Genomic DNA, 19,185 nt, shown 5'->3' with positions numbered 1-19,185 from the left:
CTCATGCATGCATGTAGTCAGAGCGGTTCAGAAGCTACAGACATTTTAATTTGGGTATGTCATTTTAGCCGTTTTTGCTACAAAATGGGGGTGGAGTTTAAATCCATGTAGGGAAGATTCTCTTCGTCTTTTTGGGGGGTTTTTCCTTTAATCGATATTAAGCGGTATTAGGTGTGTAAGGTGGCAAAAAGAGAGGGGACGGCATGCAGCAAAGGGCCACAGGCTGGAATCAATCAATCATTACCTCTCCGGTGGCGGTGCCCAGGAACGCCACAGCGTGCCCCATTTCCACAGCAACAGCCACAGCAGTCATGTGACCCTTACGGGCCAACTGGGGCTCAGACGTTAAGGCGAACTCGGCCTTGCTGGCCAGCGGCGAGGGCAGGAACTCTGCTCCACATTTGTATCTCCTCGCCATGTCCTTCTGACGGAGAAGAGTAGAAATCACATTTGTATGAGTTATTTTCTCATTGTTTCAGTCTTTATCTCCCTCACACACACACACACACACACACACACACACACACACACACACACCTGATTACTGCTGCTGCACAGCTCCTCAGACTTGGAGGAGTAAGGCGAGTAGACGGCAGCCTTCTCGTTAATGATGCCGTTGTGGCTGTAGCAGGCTCCTATTATCTCCACCAGCCTCTTATTGATGGACTGAAGAGGGTACATGCCTACAGAGAGGAGCACAAACACTGTTTGAACACATTTCCTTCACTTTCTTCTGATAATATATAACACATCTAACTCCAAACCAAACAGTAACACGTCAAAAATCACAAATCAAAACACCAGTTCTGCAAAATCCTCATTATTTAGTGTTTTATTTGGATCTGTTGGGACCACCTACAAGTTCAGGTTCAAGTTCACTGTCAGATACGTTAAAGAAAGTACAGCGAACATTCAGTGTAGTGAAAAACTTTTTACCCCGTCTCTCTCTCAGCCCATAAAACCTGGAAATAACACAAGAAATAAAAATACATTTCCTAAAACCTGGGAAATTAGGGGTTTGTATCAGAACAATAATGCAAAGTTTTAAGAGATACACACATTTATGACCTCTGCCTTTGACACTACGTTGACCATAATGCTGCAGCACCACCTATACCATACCACAGGTGGAGCGTCATCAGATTCTGCACAAAACTTAAAACTACTTCCGAACTTACTGTCAAACTCGCCACGCCTAAAAGAATATTGAAACCAATGAAAATGGGCAATAATGAAAACCCTTTGGACTTATCCAAATATGTTATACAGTGATGACAGAATGAACTCTGTAAAAAGAAAGATGAAAATACAGATTTATTCCAAAATGTCTCTCCTTTTAGTTTTAAAAACAGCAACACATCAGTATACTGATCACCCTGTTGAGGTGAAGACGGCTGTATTGACAGATGAGTCTGGTTGAGTTGAATCATTTCAAGAGAAGTTTTGCTGATTTTCAACCGGCTCTGTATTATCACAGTGTGTGCAGATAAATGCTGTTTGACTTCCCCACATCCTGCGAGCACCTGGAACTTCCCGCTCATTTGCATTTCATGTCACTTGACTGACTTTTGCAGGCGGATGATCGGAGAGCTCCCAACACTCGCAGCACAGGCGGAAACCAAACGCTGTTTATCTGTACACACTGTGACGACACAGAGCTGGTTGAAAAACAGCAAAGTTTCCCTTTTATTTAATCTACAGCCCCTTTTACACTGCCAGATTTTCGGCGAATGTTGGGCCGTTTTGCCGGCAAGCTGCGAGCGTTTAGACACACAAAGCCGGATTGGCGAGTTGATCCGAGGTGCCCAATTTTCTGCCTTGTAGGGTAGACACATTGGTGGAACCCTTTTAGTTTAAACAGAACGGGAGGAGCTGTTGATGACTTGTGGGAGGAGCTGTTGATGACTTGTGGGAGGAGCTGTTGATGACTTGTGGGAGGAGCTGTTGATGACGCCGCACGTGCGAGCCACTGGCGGTGGATAAACAGGAAACAGCTGATAGCAGGAATTAGCGAGCAGCTAGTAGCAAGAGGGAAACACAAACCTGACAGACACTGTAAAGATGAGCAACTGGGGAGACAAGGAATTGCGCGCCCTCCTTGTCCTCGCAAACGAAGAGGCCATTAACCGTCAGATGACGGGGACGGTGAAGAACGGGCCGACTTACGAGAGAATCGCCGAAGGACTGACCAGCCGCGGCTTCCCTCCCACGTCACTGTTTACGTCACACGCTGAGCTACACGTTTTGTTACTTGCTCACGCCCCCCATTGCCCCGAAAAAGGCACATTCTGTATAAACAAAAGTAGGTAGGTGGCATTTTGCTGCACTCCCTGATTTTGTTTTTATACTGCCAATGCTGAAAAAAGACTGATTGGGCGTTCCTGCAAATTTGCACAACTCCTGTTTAAAAAGGGCTAAATTTTCTCAACTATGCAGAAATGTTTGTAATGGGCATAAAAAAAATCTGTCGATACAACCATTTCCACCTCAACAGGGAGCTAAGAATACAGACTTTTTACCATTTTTTTTTAAAAAGAATCTAAATAACGAGAAGTGTTGGATGATGTGTACTTTCTTATAGATTTCATCCAGTTTTTTACCATATATTATATGTGGATGAGTCCAAAAAGGGTTACAGTTTCATTGATCGTCAAATTCCTACAGGCAGGGCCAACTTGACATAAGTCACTGACCTTGAATAAAAGGAAATCTGAAACTTCCACATTCCTAAACATCTGGGAGAACTGCAGTTTGGCTTTAAGTTGTTCTGGAGTTTTCCTTCATGTTTGCTCAGGTGTTATTACCAACTCTGTTCTGACTGCCTGGAGCTCGTTCTTTAGATAATAAAGTCTTCAGCAAGTTTTTCAGTTACGCCAGCAGAAATGTTCTCTTTTAAACTCAAAGGATCTGGGACTTTAGATCATCTGTACCCATTTCTTCTGAATCCGTACAGGGACGGGTCGGCGCACGGTCGTGTACTTCTGAAGATTAGTTGCCATTACAGAGTAAAAAACGCACTTCAGCGTCGTAGGGAGCATGTGGGCAATGAATGAACTTGTTTGTAGATCAGTGCTGCTTCAATTTTATCTTAAAAAGGGAGAAGCTGGGAAGGAGCTCAGCAAAATATGTCTTACTCCATTATTCGCTCTCTAGCGCCCCCTGCCCAGGTGTTATTGGACTGTAGATGCTTCAATTTCCTTTTTTGTTCTGAGCACTTAAAGGACTTCTCATCCATGTTGGTTAAAGGTTAAAGGTCAACCAGGCACTTCACTCCATCTGTTAATGAAGATCATGTGATGTGATCAAAAGCTCCAGAACAGCTGCAATTACTGTGAGTAAAGCTTGTGGTGAGTTTGTTTTATCAGCTGCTGTTTCCAACATTTAAACATCCAATTTCTAAACAGATTTGTGTTGAACAATCTGGAAAAGTTATATCTTAGAGTCACATGGTCCAGAGTGTTTTATAAATAAACACATAGTGGTGATAGTGCGTCTAAATCTGCATCCAAAGCTCATCCTCTTCTCTTTGTCTCATGTCCAAACGTTCTGCCAAATTTCACTGAAATGTTTTGATGTGTTTTTGGACATTCTGCCACCAACCAACATCTGCCAACGTAAACTATCAGGAACATCTGCCAACGTAAACTATCAGAAACATCTGCCAACATAAAACATCAGGAACATCTGCCAACGTAAACTATCAGAAACATCTGCCAACATAACACATCAGGAACATCTGCCAACATAAGACATCAGGAACATCTGGCAGCATGAAGACGACACCTACACATGGCTGAAGTAGACGGGTCTTCATCAGAAGTGAAGGTGACAAACAGAACCTTGTCAGAGGCTGATACGGCTCCATACTGTCCTAATCTGGTCATCGTCTCAGCCAGAACTTCACCTGGTGTTCCTACATAAGCAGCCTGGGAGGCGATGAGGAGGAGATAAGAAGCTGAATGTTAGATATCTACAGTAAAAAGATGTATTTAGCAGATATACCTGAGGAACAGTGAGAGTGGAGACCCCACAAACTGAAGCTTTTTCAGGTTCAGGAACATTTTAAATCCAATTTCTGAAGTTTTTCAGGGGTCAGGGCCGAGGCATTTGTAAAAAGCCTCCAATTTAAGACAAACTCAGCCAAACGTAAAATGTCTAAATGTGTTTTTCCGAGTCACTGCTGCCCTTTTAATAAAAACGCTGACAGCCTATCCGGCGGCTGCAGACAGCATCATCATTACCTGAGCTTTGTTGTACTTGTTGCTGGCGCTGCAGTTGAGCTGCAGCTCAGTGTACGAGTAATAGCCCTGATCATCCTCGCACATCCTGGAGATGAAGGTGAAGTTCTTGGTGTCCTGAACCCCGAGCGTCCGAGAGAACAGGAAGTAGACGAAGCCGCCGTCCTTGAAGGAGAAGCGGAAGTCGTGGAGGTAGCGCAGGACGAAAGGGTTGGCCTGCACCGCCGACGCCTCGATGATGCTGTCGAAAACCACCCAGTCACCGTAGTCCTGGAGGATGCGGGTGGAGATGAGCTTGGTGCTGTCGTGGCTGCCGTAACCTTTACCGACCTGAGACACAAGAGACAATAAACTCAGTGGGAAACGTCTTTAGACTTTTACAGTTGGTCTAAACTTTGAATATCTAACTACTTCACTAAGTGAAGTGACTTTTAATATCTAATATCTCCAGTGCCCTGCTGCTCCCCAAATCAAAGGTCTTTGTTTTTATATCTGTTTGTCTTCATGTGTTAAATCCCAGTTGTGAACTTGAGACTGGAGACGTGGACCTGTGAAAGACTTAGGGAAACGTTTAATATGCTATTTACAGAGATAACACCAATCTGAACCGGTCAGTGGCGAAAAAAAGCAATTTTAATGTGCAAACTTATACGGGACGCATTTGCCCCTGTTACTGTTTTAGCTCGTTCCGCGGCTCCCGGCTGCATCCGCCTCCCTCAATACTGAACCAATTTTAGAACGAGTTGTACCTATGAATCATACGCACACATACACATGGGGAAATAGGGCCCAGGTTGAAAAATACCAAAGTTATCCTTTAAGATACAAATTGAGACGAGACGAGGTTTTGACTTCTCTGATCTGCGACCTCCCCTCAAAATCCATAGTAGTTTTGTGATGAAACATTTATATGGAATTAAAAACGTGTAATATTTAGCCGATATGAAGACATCTGACTAACTTGTATATATAGCCAAACTTAACAATAATATCATATGATTCATTTACCCAGTAATGTCCCCTTGACCTTTGCTGCCAGCTGTGTGATTTGATTGATTGGTTCGTGTCATTGCAAGTGTGTCCACAACGTGCCCGTATGTGTTAACGTCAACATTAGCAGTTAGCAGTTGCTGGTCTGTTGTTCAAATCGATTCTGTAAAATACAATAAGTTCCAGTGTGCTAAAGCTAATTAGCAGAGCTGATTATGGATTACTTTACTTTTGTTATTGGAAAGAAAAAAAAGGAGAGTTGAAGACGTCTGTGGCGATGGCTAATTCAGCTTCCAGACCTAAAGATAACCTGTTCATTAGAGACCTGACTTTCTGGCAACTTGACTTCCTGAAAGTTTCATTTGACTCGAGACTTGTGAGCAAAAATACTATGACTCCAATAAAACTTTGGACACATGAGCCCATGGTTCAAGACGGGAATGTGGCGTCGTTCTTCCGCCTTGCTCTTCTTTATAAAAGGTACAAACCTGGAATGGGGGGACAGAGCTGTCTCACCTGACGTCTGTGTCAAAGGGACAGCAGCAGGACGGGTGTGACATTTTGACAACATGTGATGTGTACGACCCACCACGGGACACTTAAAAGCAGCAGTTAGCCGTTAGCAGCTAACTCAAAGAAGACCAGCAGCTGTAAATGTCCTCAAACAGTGAAAAAAGTGAGGTCCAGGAGCTCCTTACCCTCCGAGCAGAGGACGAGATCAGCCGCCATATAACAGGGACGCTAAATGATTGTTATTGACATGATGTCATTGTTATTGTTTATAAAGAGCTGCTGACACGTATGTTATATGTCACACTGGAGGCCGACATGAGCAGCTATTGTTCTGTGCGTAATAGGGACTACTGTGAGTGTAGGGATTACATTCTAAGTCAATGTAAAGATGTGAATAGCCGCAGATTGTGCCAGGTGAAAAAAACACAAATGACACAAACACACAAAATATTTCAAGTTGCAGCAGAAATTCTTGTGACGCTGTGTTCCTGTCAGATCTAGCTGAGATTCTCCTGATGTTACAGAGAATCAGAAATTGAGGACAAACTTACTGTCAGTGTTGTACTACATAGGTTTCGTGAAGGGACATTAGAAGTTCTTGGTTTAAGTTGTGCAACAGTCAACACTCAGAGCTAATCTTGACTCACAGTTGCTCTCGATGACTGGAGGAGCTGCACTTATTAATATCCTTATGTTAACAATCGGATTAAGGGAGGAGATTGTGGAGAAAGTGGAGCACTGAGCAGCTAAAGAGCCAGACATGTTTCAGAGGACAGAACTAAAAGAAGAGTAAATATTGGACTTTGAACTGCAGATCATTTTAGCCAATAACCTGCTGAAGGTACCTCAAGGACCCTGACTGTGAGAACCACTGCCCCTCTCCTACGACCGTGACAGAGAGCTGCAGGGAGGTAAACCTTCACATGTCGAACACACTCTGGGTAAAATCAGAAGTGATTTTATCAGAAGCAGCATCAAAAGCTCTTCCACGGCTGCTTTGATTTAAGGAGAGGAGACATGAGATCATAAAGCATCTTGTAAAGACTCCACTGATACTGTGTGAAGAACTAAAATCACTGACAGAAGCGCTCATTTCCCTCATGGCTGCCAATTTCATTCCTCCCTTCTCGACAAATTGCAGTTTAATTGTGTTTGTTGGCACAATATCACAGATGGAGGCGATCATTTATATTCACTGTTTTTATTTACCTCAGCGCTGATGGGAATAACATGGGTAATATACTGTGTGTTTAACTGCTCACCAGGAAGACGGTGAAGTTGTCTCTGTCCTTGGTGAAGTAGGACATCACTCCCACCACGGAGACGCTCTCCTCGGCGCTCGCCACGTACGACTTCTCTCCCTTGGTGTCGCTGAAGTAGAGCAGCTGCTCCACGTTGCTGAGGTTCCTCAGGGAGCAGATTCCTCTGTAGACGCTGCCGCACACCACCAGGACGTCCTTGGCCTCGTGGACCAGCAGCAGCTTGTTGTGGTTGTCGGTGTCCGTGGCCTCCTCGCAGGCGTCGGTGACGGGCGGCGTGCACAGCCGGTTGTCCCGTTTGGGGCCCGTCTCTGTGCGGGACTCCACCTCCAGGTCGTGGTTCAGCTGGTGGAGGGAGTTGACGGCGCCGACGTACAGCCGGCCCGTACGAGGGTCGGTCACCACGTTGTTGATGAGGGTGTCGGAGAGGAACTCTGTTTCTTTACCATCGGAGGGGATGAGGCAAATGGTTGCCAGGGCGACCAGGGCAAACTGCCACGCCCACCACCGCTCCATCACGTCTGGGGGAAAGACAGAAGAGAAAGAAACGTTTTCAGCATCAAACAGAGAAAAGAACAAGCAGGGCTTCAATTATATTTTATATTCTATCCATCTCGATTATTTTAGTTTTTAGTTTTCAGTGCTCGTCACAGTTTCCCAGAGCCAAAAGCAAGAAAGCAAAAACCAAAGCCATAAAAACAACAACAACAAAAAGTTATCCAATAGAGTGAGCTCCTTCCAGTGTTATTGGGCCTTCATTTGAAATACTTGCAGGCTACACTGAGAAATAAATACCTGCAGACACTACTAAATCCATATTTTCATTTAGAAGTCAAATCAACCATGAAAGAAGCTAGAATTAAAGGAACACTTCACCCCCCTTATGAACTTTTGGACATCAGTTACTAACTCTGGGTTATGTTGAAATTGTGAAAAAACATTGGTTTTCTCTCAGGCCTCTGCGGTGAACAGACACTCCAAAAACAGGGAAAATTCTTGATGAATTAAAGTCATAGGGGTCCACGTTTAACAACAGCAAAACTATATCAAAACATCTGTTTACAAACTCTCATAAACTCCTGCAGTTTAATCCAACTCTCACTTATCCAGTCGGATCATCAATCAGCTTCCATTAGGTGGAGTTGTGTTGCTACCTCCTCTCCCCTTGGATCTCTGCAAGTGATGTGAGGACTCTAAAACTTCACCTGAGCCTCCCTCGGCATATGGGTGAGTAGATAATGGCTGAATTTTCATTTTTGGCTGCACTATCCCTTTAAGTTGTTGCCTGGTTGTGTTCCCCCTATCTCTGCCAGGCGCCATTACAGAATAAAGGCAACTGTCCACGCATCATGCTGATGTGAAATGATGTCAGTGTCTGAAGCTGGAAGTCACTGAACAAGCGCCGGTATTTGACGATTTTGGAGTGAGTGTAGCTTGGCCTGATAGCAGTAACGGAGGATATGTCGACCATGCTGAAACACAGATCGGCTCTAATTTATGACAAAAGAACAGAAAAACAGGACTAAATCCTAAAAATTTAAGGTGAAGCAGCGTAAATTTGTAATATTATTTGCTTGATAAATGACTGAATAGATTAACTGATCAAAACCATCAATTCATTTTCAGCTGATCAAACAAACCATTGATGCACTAAAGTTCAAAGTTCTGCAATAGTCAACATTTCATGTCAGTCAGGTTGCAGCTCTTCTGATAATCAAGTCATTAATTGAGCAGAAACGTTGAACATTGTTGCTTCATTCTGTTTGACATGATTGTAAACTGAGTATCTTTGGACTGTTGGTCAAAACAAGACATCATGTTGTGATGGACTTTTGTCTTTCAAGATTTTTTTTCCAGGCACCTTCCCTGATGACTCACAGCAAAGGGCCACAGGTCTGAATGGAGGCCTCAGCCTACACGAGGCCCACACCCTACCAAGTGAGCTGGAGGTCGCCCCAACCATTTGTCATTTTCTGAGACAATATGTCGTCTAAACAATAAAACATTCAGTCAGGAATCGTGAGCTTCACAGTCCTAAACTGTTCAGAGAACACCGTCTCTGACCAACAGTCCTGACTATAAACCCAGTGAACCTGAATTCAGAGTCGGAGACACAGTCGGCGCTCGTCCTCTAAACAAAGCAGAATTTAAACAGCGCTCATGACTCTGTACTGCAGGGCTCAGCACCGACAGCAGCACCAACTCAAGGAGAAACGAACGAACCGATGCTGAGAGCAAAGAGAGGCAATAATGAGGAGCTTCTCATTAAACCCAGAACATCCTTTACTGGAGGAGAACCAGAGACGAGGAGGAGGAGGAGGAGGAGGAGGAGGAGGCAACGGCCTAAAAAGTGAAGAGAGTTGCTGAGCCAGATTAGATTAGCAAAGACAAAAGAAGAAAGTGTGTGTGTGTGTGTGTGTGTGTGTGGAGGGAGACTGAGTGTAGCAATTAGTTTGGTGACATAGTGAGTTTCTCCTTCCATTAGTCTGGATGGGAGTGTTTAATTATAGCTGCGGCCTGTGGCTGTAAAACACGACCACAGTGTTCACACTAACGCCGCCGCACAAACACTCGTGGTCAAAGTATCAGCTCATTTCTGGCTGATTCACATCAACTTTACCTCCTAAATCTGCCTGAGCGCGTCATAAACCTGCATGTAATCACCGCAGCGTGGTCTCTGCCGTCCGTCCCACAAATCAAACCTCTTAGAGTCGCGTCTCGTTCGTTTATTCGCAGGCGTTTTAACCGGCCAATCATTGGTTTTACAGCAGCGGCGTCTATCAGATCATTCTGATTGGTGGTCAATCGACTGGAGCTTACCCCCCCCCCACCCTGTGCTTTTAACTCTAAATTGAATTCACTTGAGTTCGCTTCATTGCAGAAGGGATTTATTAGTGTGAAAAGACTTATCTCTGTTCACACCTGCTCGCCCAAATTACCTGTCCACAGATATCACAGTCAGGTGGTCCTAATGGCTGCAATGCAGAGTTTTGGGAAGTATTACTGTGGTAAAGTACACACACACACACACACACACACACACACACACACACACACACAGACCTGTGAGTGCACTGATAGCCTCAGTGTTTCCACACAGCTTTATATTCTCTGCTGTACCACCTTTATATATCTACACTATGGACACCAGGATTCAGACGCCTGAGCATCGCACCAACACGGACTATAATGACACTGTAGTCAAATACATTTCATATGGAGCTGGTCCCCTCATGCAGGTCTAACAGCTTCCACTCCTCTTGGAAGGTGTTTCTGTGGGAGTTTGTGCCCATTCATTCTGTAGAGCATTGATGAGGTCAGGTGCTGACGTTGGACGAGATGGCCTGGCTCGCAATCTCTGTCGCAGTTCATCCCAAAGGTGATCGATGGGGTTGAGGTGAGGGCTCTTTAAAGTCCTTTCTTTGTGCACTGGGGCACTGTCATGTTGGAATAGAAAACGGCCTTCCCCAAACTGTCGCGACAAAGCTAGAAGCATAGCATTGTCCAAACTGTCTTTGCATGCTGAAGCCTTAAGACTGTCCTTCACTGGAGACAAGAGGCCCAAACCCTGAAACCTCCTCCACCAAACTTCACAGTTGGCACGATGCAGTCAGACAGGTAATGTTCTCCTGGCATGCGCCAAACCCAGACTCGCCCATCTGACTGATTGGATGGATTCGTCACTCCACAGAACACATTTCCACCGCTCCATTCGACACTTGGCGTTGGACTTGGTGATGTGAGGCTTGCATGCAACTGCTCGGACATGGACACCCATTCCATGAAGCTGCCGCCGCGCAGTTTTTGTGCTCACATTAACGCCAGTGGAAGCTCTGAACTCTTTAGCTGTGGAATCAGCAGAATGTTGGTGACTTTTAAGCACCATGCGCCTCAGCAGTCAACTTTCATTCTTATGCCGATGACACCCAGCTCTACATCAGTAGAGTCAAGTCCTGCATAATCTACAAAATCCTCCTCCTCACCTACAAGTCCCTCCACGCCCTCGCCCCACAGTACATATCGGACCTCCTCCACACCTACACCCCGTCCAGATCTCTGTGCTCCTCTGACTCCGGCCTACTCTTCATCCCTCACTCCTGCCTCCGAACTTTTGGTGACCGGGCCTTCAGCATCGCTGCCCCCACCCTCTGGAGCTCTCTCCCCCCTGTAACCCACAACGCCCCTTCACTGGACATTTTCAAATCCACCCTCAAAACTCATCTGTTCACCATGGCTTTTTAATTCGATAATCCATCTCATGCCCAGTGTACCATCACACAGTGTCTCTGCTTTCTTCTGTTGTTTGTTATAGTTTAGTTGCTTTTCTGTTCTGCTTGTGTTGTATTGTACTGTTCTGTTGGTGCTATTGTTTCCTTACTATGTATTGTAAAGTGACCTTGCGTTTTTTGAAAGGGGCTGTATAAATTAAAGTTATCATTATTATTATTAGCAGTCGTTGACCTCGCTCTATGATTTCACCTGGTCTTCTGCTTCGTGGCTGAGCTGCTGTTGCTCCTAAACGCTTCCACTTTCTAATAATATCACTTACAGTTGACCGTGGAATATCCAGCAGGGATAAAATGTCATGAACAGTCTTATTGCAAAGGTGGCGTCCTATCACAGTACCACGCTTGAAGTCACTGAGCTCTTCAGAACGACTCATTTTGTATCACAAAAGTTTGCAAATGGAGACTGCCTGGCTAGGTGCTTGATCACACCTATACATGTACATATGTGGCAACGGGTGTGGTTCAGAATAAAGATCATGTTTTGGGTTAAAATAAGTGTTACATAACATACATGATGTAAATACCTTACGTCAGTGACGACAGTGTGGAAGGTCCATACATAAATTACAGAATAAATAAATAAATAAATAAAATACAGAATGTTATGTTTAAACACAGCTGACTTTTTGTTTCACAAGTGACACAAACACCAGTCTCCTGGGTGAACAACCCGGTCTCACTCGAAGTGGTCGAATACCGGCACTTGGTCAGTGACTTCCAGTGAAAAAAGCCGTTCTTTCACATCAGCATGGCATGTGGCGCCTGATGGTGTCAGGGGGGAAACACGGCCGGGCAATAATGTAAGTCAAGGGGGCGAAAGTTCAAGTAGGGCAGGTGGGAGGGGTGGTTGATGGGTCCACTGGATGGGGCTAGTTCTGGGGGGATAGGCACTGGGGAGAGGCTTGTCTGGGGCACCAACTGTGCTAGAACTGCCACTGCCTTTAACAATGGATACTATTTAATAAACTTACATCAAGTTCTGTAAGATACTGGTAATGGTGGGTATTGGACTCATTTCCTGTCTCTCCCACCATGATGTGCAGAAGCTCTAAAATAAGCAGAATTAAATAGTACCGTGAATATAAATCAGTAATTCTGCATTAAGCATTAAAATGATATTAATAAATGCTGAAATTAAACTGGTATAAAAAAAACCCATCCTCCTCTTCTATGTTTGAGCTCCATGTTGACCCAGTCTCTCTGTGTTCCTGTCATGTGGCCTCCTCTCTCATTAAATTTCATCTCTCCTCCTCCTCCTCCTCCTCCTCCTCCTCCTGCTCCTGAGCTCAGTGTAGAGAGGCAGCAGGTATATTCACCTTCTCTCTCAGAGGGCCTGTTATGGATGTGTGCATCTGCCACATCAAAGGAACAACCATCTTTAGTTTCCACACAGGGATCATCGCTCTCTCTGTCTCGCTTTCATCCTCCTGCTCAGCTTCTTTGAGTCACACCACAAATACACTCGGTGTCAGAGGTGCTGAAGGTGTGCTTCTCTTCTTCCTCTTTCCTCCTGAGCAACAGTTTGACTTTCAGATCTTAAGTATGTGAGGCGAGGACATTTCGGCTGATCCATGTTAAAGGTTGGTTTACTTTTGTTCAGAGCTGGAAGAGGAAGTGCTCACGTCTTTTACTTCAGTTAAACCAGTAATATTAAACACTCAGAAGTGAAAGTCCTGCATTCAGATTCTTACTTAAATACAAGTACATAAGTATCTGCACTAAAATATTGTCCTGCACCAGGAGGAACCCAGGGCCCTCTGCACCAGGAGGAACCCAGGGCCCTCTGCACCAGGAGGAACCCAGGGCCCTCTGCACCAGCGTAAGGTCTGACAGTCACTCTGAGGATTTCATCCTGGTACCTAACAGCAGTCAGGGTACTGTTGGCTATGACATGGAGGTCTGTGTGACCCTCCAAGGATCTGCCTCCCCAGACCATCACTGACCCACCACCAAACCGGTCATGCTGGATGATGTCACAGGCAGCATAACGTTCACCACGGCGTCTCCAGACTCTTTCACGCCTGTCACATGTGCTCAGTGTGAACCTGCTCTCATCTGTGAAGAGAACGGGGCGCCAATGGTGGACCTGCCAGTTCTGGTGTTCTCTGGTGAATGATGGAGCTGCACGGTGCTGGGCTGTGAGCACAGGTCCCACTAGAGGACGTGGGGCCCTCATGCCACCCTCATGGAGTCTGTTTCTGACAGTGTGGTCAGAAACATGCACACCAGTAGCCTGCTGGAGGTCATGTTGTAGGGCTCTGGCAGTGCTCCTCCTGTTCCTCCTCACACAAAGGAGCAGATAGCGGTCCTGCTGCTGGGTTGATGCCCTTCTACGGCCCTGTCCAGCTCTCCTGGTGTAACGGCCGGTCTCCCGTATCTGGTATCACCCTGATTGGGCTGCAGGTACCGCCTCATGCTACCAGTAGTGACAGGGACACTAGCAGAAGACCAAACTAGAGAAGAATCAGTCAGGAAGGATAAGGAGAGAGCAACTGTCTGTTTGCCTCTCCATTGTTCCTGTTGTCTCTTTGATTTACACCAAAGCAGCTGAAACTGATTCACAATCGCTTCATTGATCCCTGAAGTTTAACTGACTTCCTGTTAGACTGTGACTGTGACGCTTACCTGAGTTTGTATTTATCATTCATACTAGTGACCTGTTTGTGTCGTTGTATAAACGGTACAAACTGTTTTGCACCTATTTGCCACTTCCTGTTATCTAGTGTTATATCTAGTTTATATTTGCTAGATACTGTATCTTACATTCGCAACACATTTGCTTTCCTACTTTGTTATGTCAGTCTGTATCTGCACTACTCTCAGCTTGTATTCTCCCTCGGGAAAAATAAAGCTTTATCTCATCTTACTGTCTCAGTTCTCTGCACAGTGACGTTACAGTAGAATCTGATCTGATCTACAGAGAACGATGAGGTGTAACTGGTTCATTGTTTTGTACACAGTGCACCTGTAGGGCTGCAACTAATGATTACTTTCATTATAAATTAATATGTTGATTATTTTCTCCATTAATGAATCTTAAAACATATAAAATACAGTTTTATTTTGTCCTGTAAATCATCTAATCTGGTCAAACATTTATTATATTTTGTCTTTAGTTGAAACACCGCAATTGGAAATATAATTAATTTGCAATGATCTCCTTTTGAGAGTCTAGAAACGTAGCTCGGCAGGTTTCTTTCTGACTTCTCTTCTCTTGGGAAGTTCTGTTCAGGAAGAGTTAATATTAATGTGGTGTACCCCATGGTTTGATCCTGGGCCCACTTTTTTTCCTAAAAAGCTTTGATTATCCACAAATGAGGCAATTGTTTGGTTTATAAAATGTCAGAAAATGGTTACAAACTGTCGATCTGTTTTTACCAAGTTCGACGTCCTTGTCGTCAACCCAAAGATATTCAGTTTAGTGTCACAGGAGGAGAGAAACCAGGAAATATTCACATTTATCAAGCTGGAATCAGAGAGTTAGTCAAACTGATTAATCGATCATCAGATTAGTTGGTGACTGATTTAAAAGTTGACACTTGACTGTGATTAATCGATTAATGGTTGCAGCTCTACTGTCTGAAAGCAGCAGCACTCGTTTGGTTTCTCCTATCAAGTATTCAGTTTCCTTCTGTAACTCGTGTGTGTGTGTGTGTCTGTATGGTGAGTTTAAGGTTTAAGGTTTGGCATGTTTTGGTTCGGGGTTAACAGAATTTCATACAGTCTGAATACAGCATGAGCAGTGAGTGTGGGTCTGTGTGTATGAGATTACAGTACATTGGCCTCACCAGCAGCACACATTTGGTATAAAAACCTGAGTTACCAACAATGAAATGCAAATGTTGTGATGGAGAAGTGCGTCGCGCACACACACACGTGTGCAGGAGAGAGGAGTCAAATCTGTGACTCATTAAAATCCCGAGTGCGTACTTTGTGAAAGTCTTGAGCGCTGACCCTTCTGCTAAAAAGTTTGGAGTGAAACTAAATCCAGGAATGTCTGCCGAAGCTGCAGCCAGGGGAATAAAGCCTGACTGATTTTCTCTCTGTGTCTAACCTCTCTAAGCTTTTCTCTTTCTAACTTCTCTTTGTAATTCACATTGTCTCTGCCTCCATGGCTCTCTGCCTGTCTCTGTCTCCGTCTTTACATCCTCACCCGCGGGAACCACTTCAAACAACCGGTTTCTCTGACACACCAGATCCCACGGGGACCAACCACATCTGAAACTCCATCTATGGGTCTGTCTGTCTGTCCGCCTGTCTCACCGCCTGTTTGTTAAAGCTGTCTGTGTGTCCTGATGCAGGTCTAACATTTTACACAGAGAAAAATTTAAATACAGGACAGCTCTCTCACAGGCACGTTTCCATTCCAGCTCTTGGTATCAGCACACCTTCCCAAAACTACACATTACATTTATTATCTTTTCTTGTCCGTAATAAAACTGTAAAATGATGTAACACTGACAGAACAGTACAACCAGACGGAAAGTAATCAAGGCTTTTTGTTCAATATCTTGAACAAAAAAGTTGAAATTTTGTTCTAAAATTTAAAATAATAGTGATCTAGATCAAATAATCTTCACTAAAAGGTCTGTTTACCTGCTTTTTCCGGAGCTTTCAAACACAGCTCATGGTCTTCATCGGGTCCTAATATAAACTGGTAACTGGTTCAATTTGTTTTAATCCCTTTAAACAGATATCTGCATGTGCAGCAGAATCTGGAGGTTTTAATATCAGAAGTGTTCTGGTTTGTAGTCTGAGTAGTTTTGACCAATCACGTTTGAGCAGCAGGTAAACGGTCCATATGCAGGTATCTGTCACAAGGAAGAGGAAGTCTTGGCTACATCCTTTCAGTCCCAATTATCGGCCCCCAAGAGGCTCATCAGCATCAGACCGACAACTGAATTTGACTTCTGTGTCCTGCAGGGCTGCAACTAACCATTAGTTTAATTGTGGACGGATCTGTCAATTATTTTCTTGATTACTCTATTAGTTGTTTGGTCGATAAAAAAACGTCAGAAAATGGTGAAAAATGTTGATCAGTGTTTCCAAAAGCCCCAAAAGACGTCGTGAAATATCCTCAAAGTTAACTGTCGTCAGATACCGCCACCGTGTCACTGTTGCTGCTGATTTAGGGAAATCCTGACTTTAACACAGTATAGTTTACAGTTCTAAAACACTGGGTCCTACATTTCCCATAATACAATGAGATCGGTCTCTAATGCCTGGTTCATACCACTCGACGTCAGCCCTGATCTTCTGCTCACTGACAGATTTGGAGTCCCTGATGAAAAACCCAGATCGGAGGCATCAGAGCTCCAGTGCTGAGTGTGAACTGTTCAAAAAACACTTGCTGATGCATCCCAGATATCAAGCAAGTTAAATATCTGGACCTGTCGGGGAGATTTCCAAGGAATATGTTGTGTTTGAGAGCGATCAGAGAGCGGGGAAGGGAAGGTGGAAGGTGGACTATTGAATCCATCGTTTCTGTAAGTTATTAGACTAATAACTTACTCAGAACTCTGCACTATCACTTTTTGACTTTGATATTTTCTAGAGGGCACCCCCTCTCCAACACCAGGTTGTGGTTTGACGCATGCTTCACCTGACATACTCATTAGGGTTTCGTCCTGGTGACAGATCTTATAGTGTGAAAACCGCGGTGACCTAAAGTCTCCTGACTGCAGGAACGCAAGTTTGATTAACTTGTTTGCTATTCGTATTTCTTATTATTTATGATTTAATGTGTAGAGCCATTTCACTTGCTTTCTGTTCTTAAAATTTGCCTTGTTTAGTCTTTTCTTGTTTCGATTTCAAATTTTATTGTCATTATACATTGTGGATATTTTTGTGTGGACCCCAGGAAGATTAGCGACCACTTTCTGGAAGCTAATGGAGGCCCAAATAAAAAATAAAGTCATCTTTATGTGTTTGATCAGTGGAGTACTGTATGGTGTTTGGTATTTACAAGTGCATGAATATTAAAGGGCAACACAACCTGTTGGTGTATTTCCTGAGACAGAACACCTGTTTACTTGTTTCCTACACACTGGCTGCCTCTCTGTGTTTGTCTGTTTTATTTACATATCCAATAAAAGATCTTGTTTTTCTCTCCTCTTCTTCATTATTTTATTTTCTTGCTCCAAACTTTGACGCCGGCTGAAAAGCCTTTCATGTTTATGGTTAGATTTTATTCCAGATTCAGAAAAGCCCTGATGTGGTCTCATCTGCATTCATGACCAGCAGCAGGCATCATTAGCCATTCATGACATCGGGCTGGAGGAACATTGAAGCTGATTGGCCGGGCCTGGTGGGGATATGAGTGCTATGATTGGCGGAGCCCAGGGGAAATTGAGTTCTTATTGGTGGTAATGAAGAGGCCTGAAGGAGAGCACGGCTGAGACAAAGTAAGCATAAAGCTAAAAGACCAAAGAGGATAGGAGACACATACACAGCCGCTATACCTCATCTATCACACACACACACACACACACACACACTCACAACCTCTAATGCCAGCCCCACAAAACACACTCACAGTCCTTGAAAGCATCACACACTAATGTAGCGACGAACAAAGACGGACGAAGCAGACTGAAAGATGTGTTCAGGTCCAGGAGGAGATTCAAAGTGTGCACACATAAAGGAAAAAACATCAATGAAACGATGATGATGATGATGATGATGATGATGATGATGATGATGATGATGTTCTTTACTTTGTGTCTTGCACACAAACATGTGCCCAACGCTCATGAGTTTACAAGACACCAACACAATGTCTTTGCAGTGATCAATTCAAAGTACGAGTTATTTTACTACTCAGTCCTCAAACAGAATACTCTGCCTGCCATCTCAGGCCCAGCAAAGAAATTTGGCCACAAAGAGGTTCCCTGTTCTGCCAACCCGGTATCACGCCGAGGTCATCGAAATCCTGCACATGGGCAGTGCCTTCCGGCGAAACCAACACCAACGAAAAAGCCGTCCTTTAACGTCGGCATGATACAGTGCTGCTTGCTGTTATAGTTTCAGGGGGAAATGCGACAGGACAGGAACAAAAGTTAAGGTGGCGAAAGTCCAAGTAGGACGAGCAGGAGGGGTGGATGGATCCAGCAAACATGACTTTCACCCAGGAGGCCAGTGTTCACTTCCAGTAAAGCCCTATTCGGACGGGTTAGTTAAGCGTGGAGACGTGGGGTAGAGTAATTATTACCAGGGATTTTAGTCCCGTCTGAACGCCCCATGTCTGTAATCATTACGGTGACTTTTACCTTCTGTAAAACGGTCCAGAGAAAATACCTGGGGTAATATTAATCCCGCATAATCCTCTGTAAAATTGTACGTAAATAGTTCGTCACGTCCTGTTTACAACTAGTTTTCCATGTTTTTTCGATGATGGAGGTGCTTGAAGAAGCATTCGGTGTTGTCGGCAGTCGTGATAGTGGACATTCTTCTAATGATGGCACAGCCCTACGTGGGAGACCAATCAAGAAGGTGGAGAAGAAAGCACTTTCCAGAGCCACGAGACTTCTGGCTGTGTTAGGTCGGCCTAATATAAATCCATATTGCTAATTGTTGTGTACACACAATCCTGATCATGGGCAGTATTTCACATTGGGCTAATCATTAATTATTATTATCCTTCAGTTGATTCTTACACGAAGCAACATAGCATGCACATGCCGACAGGGAGGTGACGCCAGGGCGCAAACCGAGATACCAGAGATTTCTTGTGCTGTGCAAATTTAGACATTTATATTACAGACAAATATTACAATATTACAGTAAAGCCAAACCCTGTTCTTTTTCCTTTTTTTAAAACAGACAATGCATGTAACAGGCTGAAGTTGACACGGCGTCCCAGAACGTCAACAACCAACACACCCAGGGTACCTTGGA

The 19,185-nt window shown here is 44.3% G+C and overlaps 1 protein-coding gene across 2 annotated transcripts in view; it reads right to left on the bottom strand.

Moving 5' to 3' along the window:
* plxnb2a.1 (plexin b2a, tandem duplicate 1) overlaps positions 1–19,185 on the bottom strand; it is a 263,227-nt gene that overhangs the window by 63,504 nt on the left and 180,538 nt on the right. The window contains exons 4-8 of one of the 2 annotated variants that reach the window (XM_050035913.1): positions 7,004–7,521; positions 4,242–4,568; positions 3,788–3,926; positions 538–683; positions 245–424 (exon numbers count right to left, since the gene is read on the bottom strand). In XM_050035913.1, coding sequence (XP_049891870.1) covers positions 245–424; positions 538–683; positions 3,788–3,926; positions 4,242–4,568; positions 7,004–7,516 — 1,305 coding nt within the window. In that variant the 5' untranslated portion in view covers positions 7,517–7,521. The remainder of the gene's footprint in view (positions 1–244; positions 425–537; positions 684–3,787; positions 3,927–4,241; positions 4,569–7,003; positions 7,522–19,185) is intronic. The other variant, XM_050035914.1, reaches the window with a different exon arrangement.

The sequence above is a fragment of the Epinephelus moara genome, chromosome 23 (genome assembly GCF_006386435.1).
Source record: "Epinephelus moara isolate mb chromosome 23, YSFRI_EMoa_1.0, whole genome shotgun sequence".
In the NCBI taxonomy this organism is placed as follows: domain Eukaryota; kingdom Metazoa; phylum Chordata; class Actinopteri; order Perciformes; family Serranidae; genus Epinephelus; species Epinephelus moara.
This window is presented reverse-complemented; position numbering and strand designations above follow the sequence as displayed.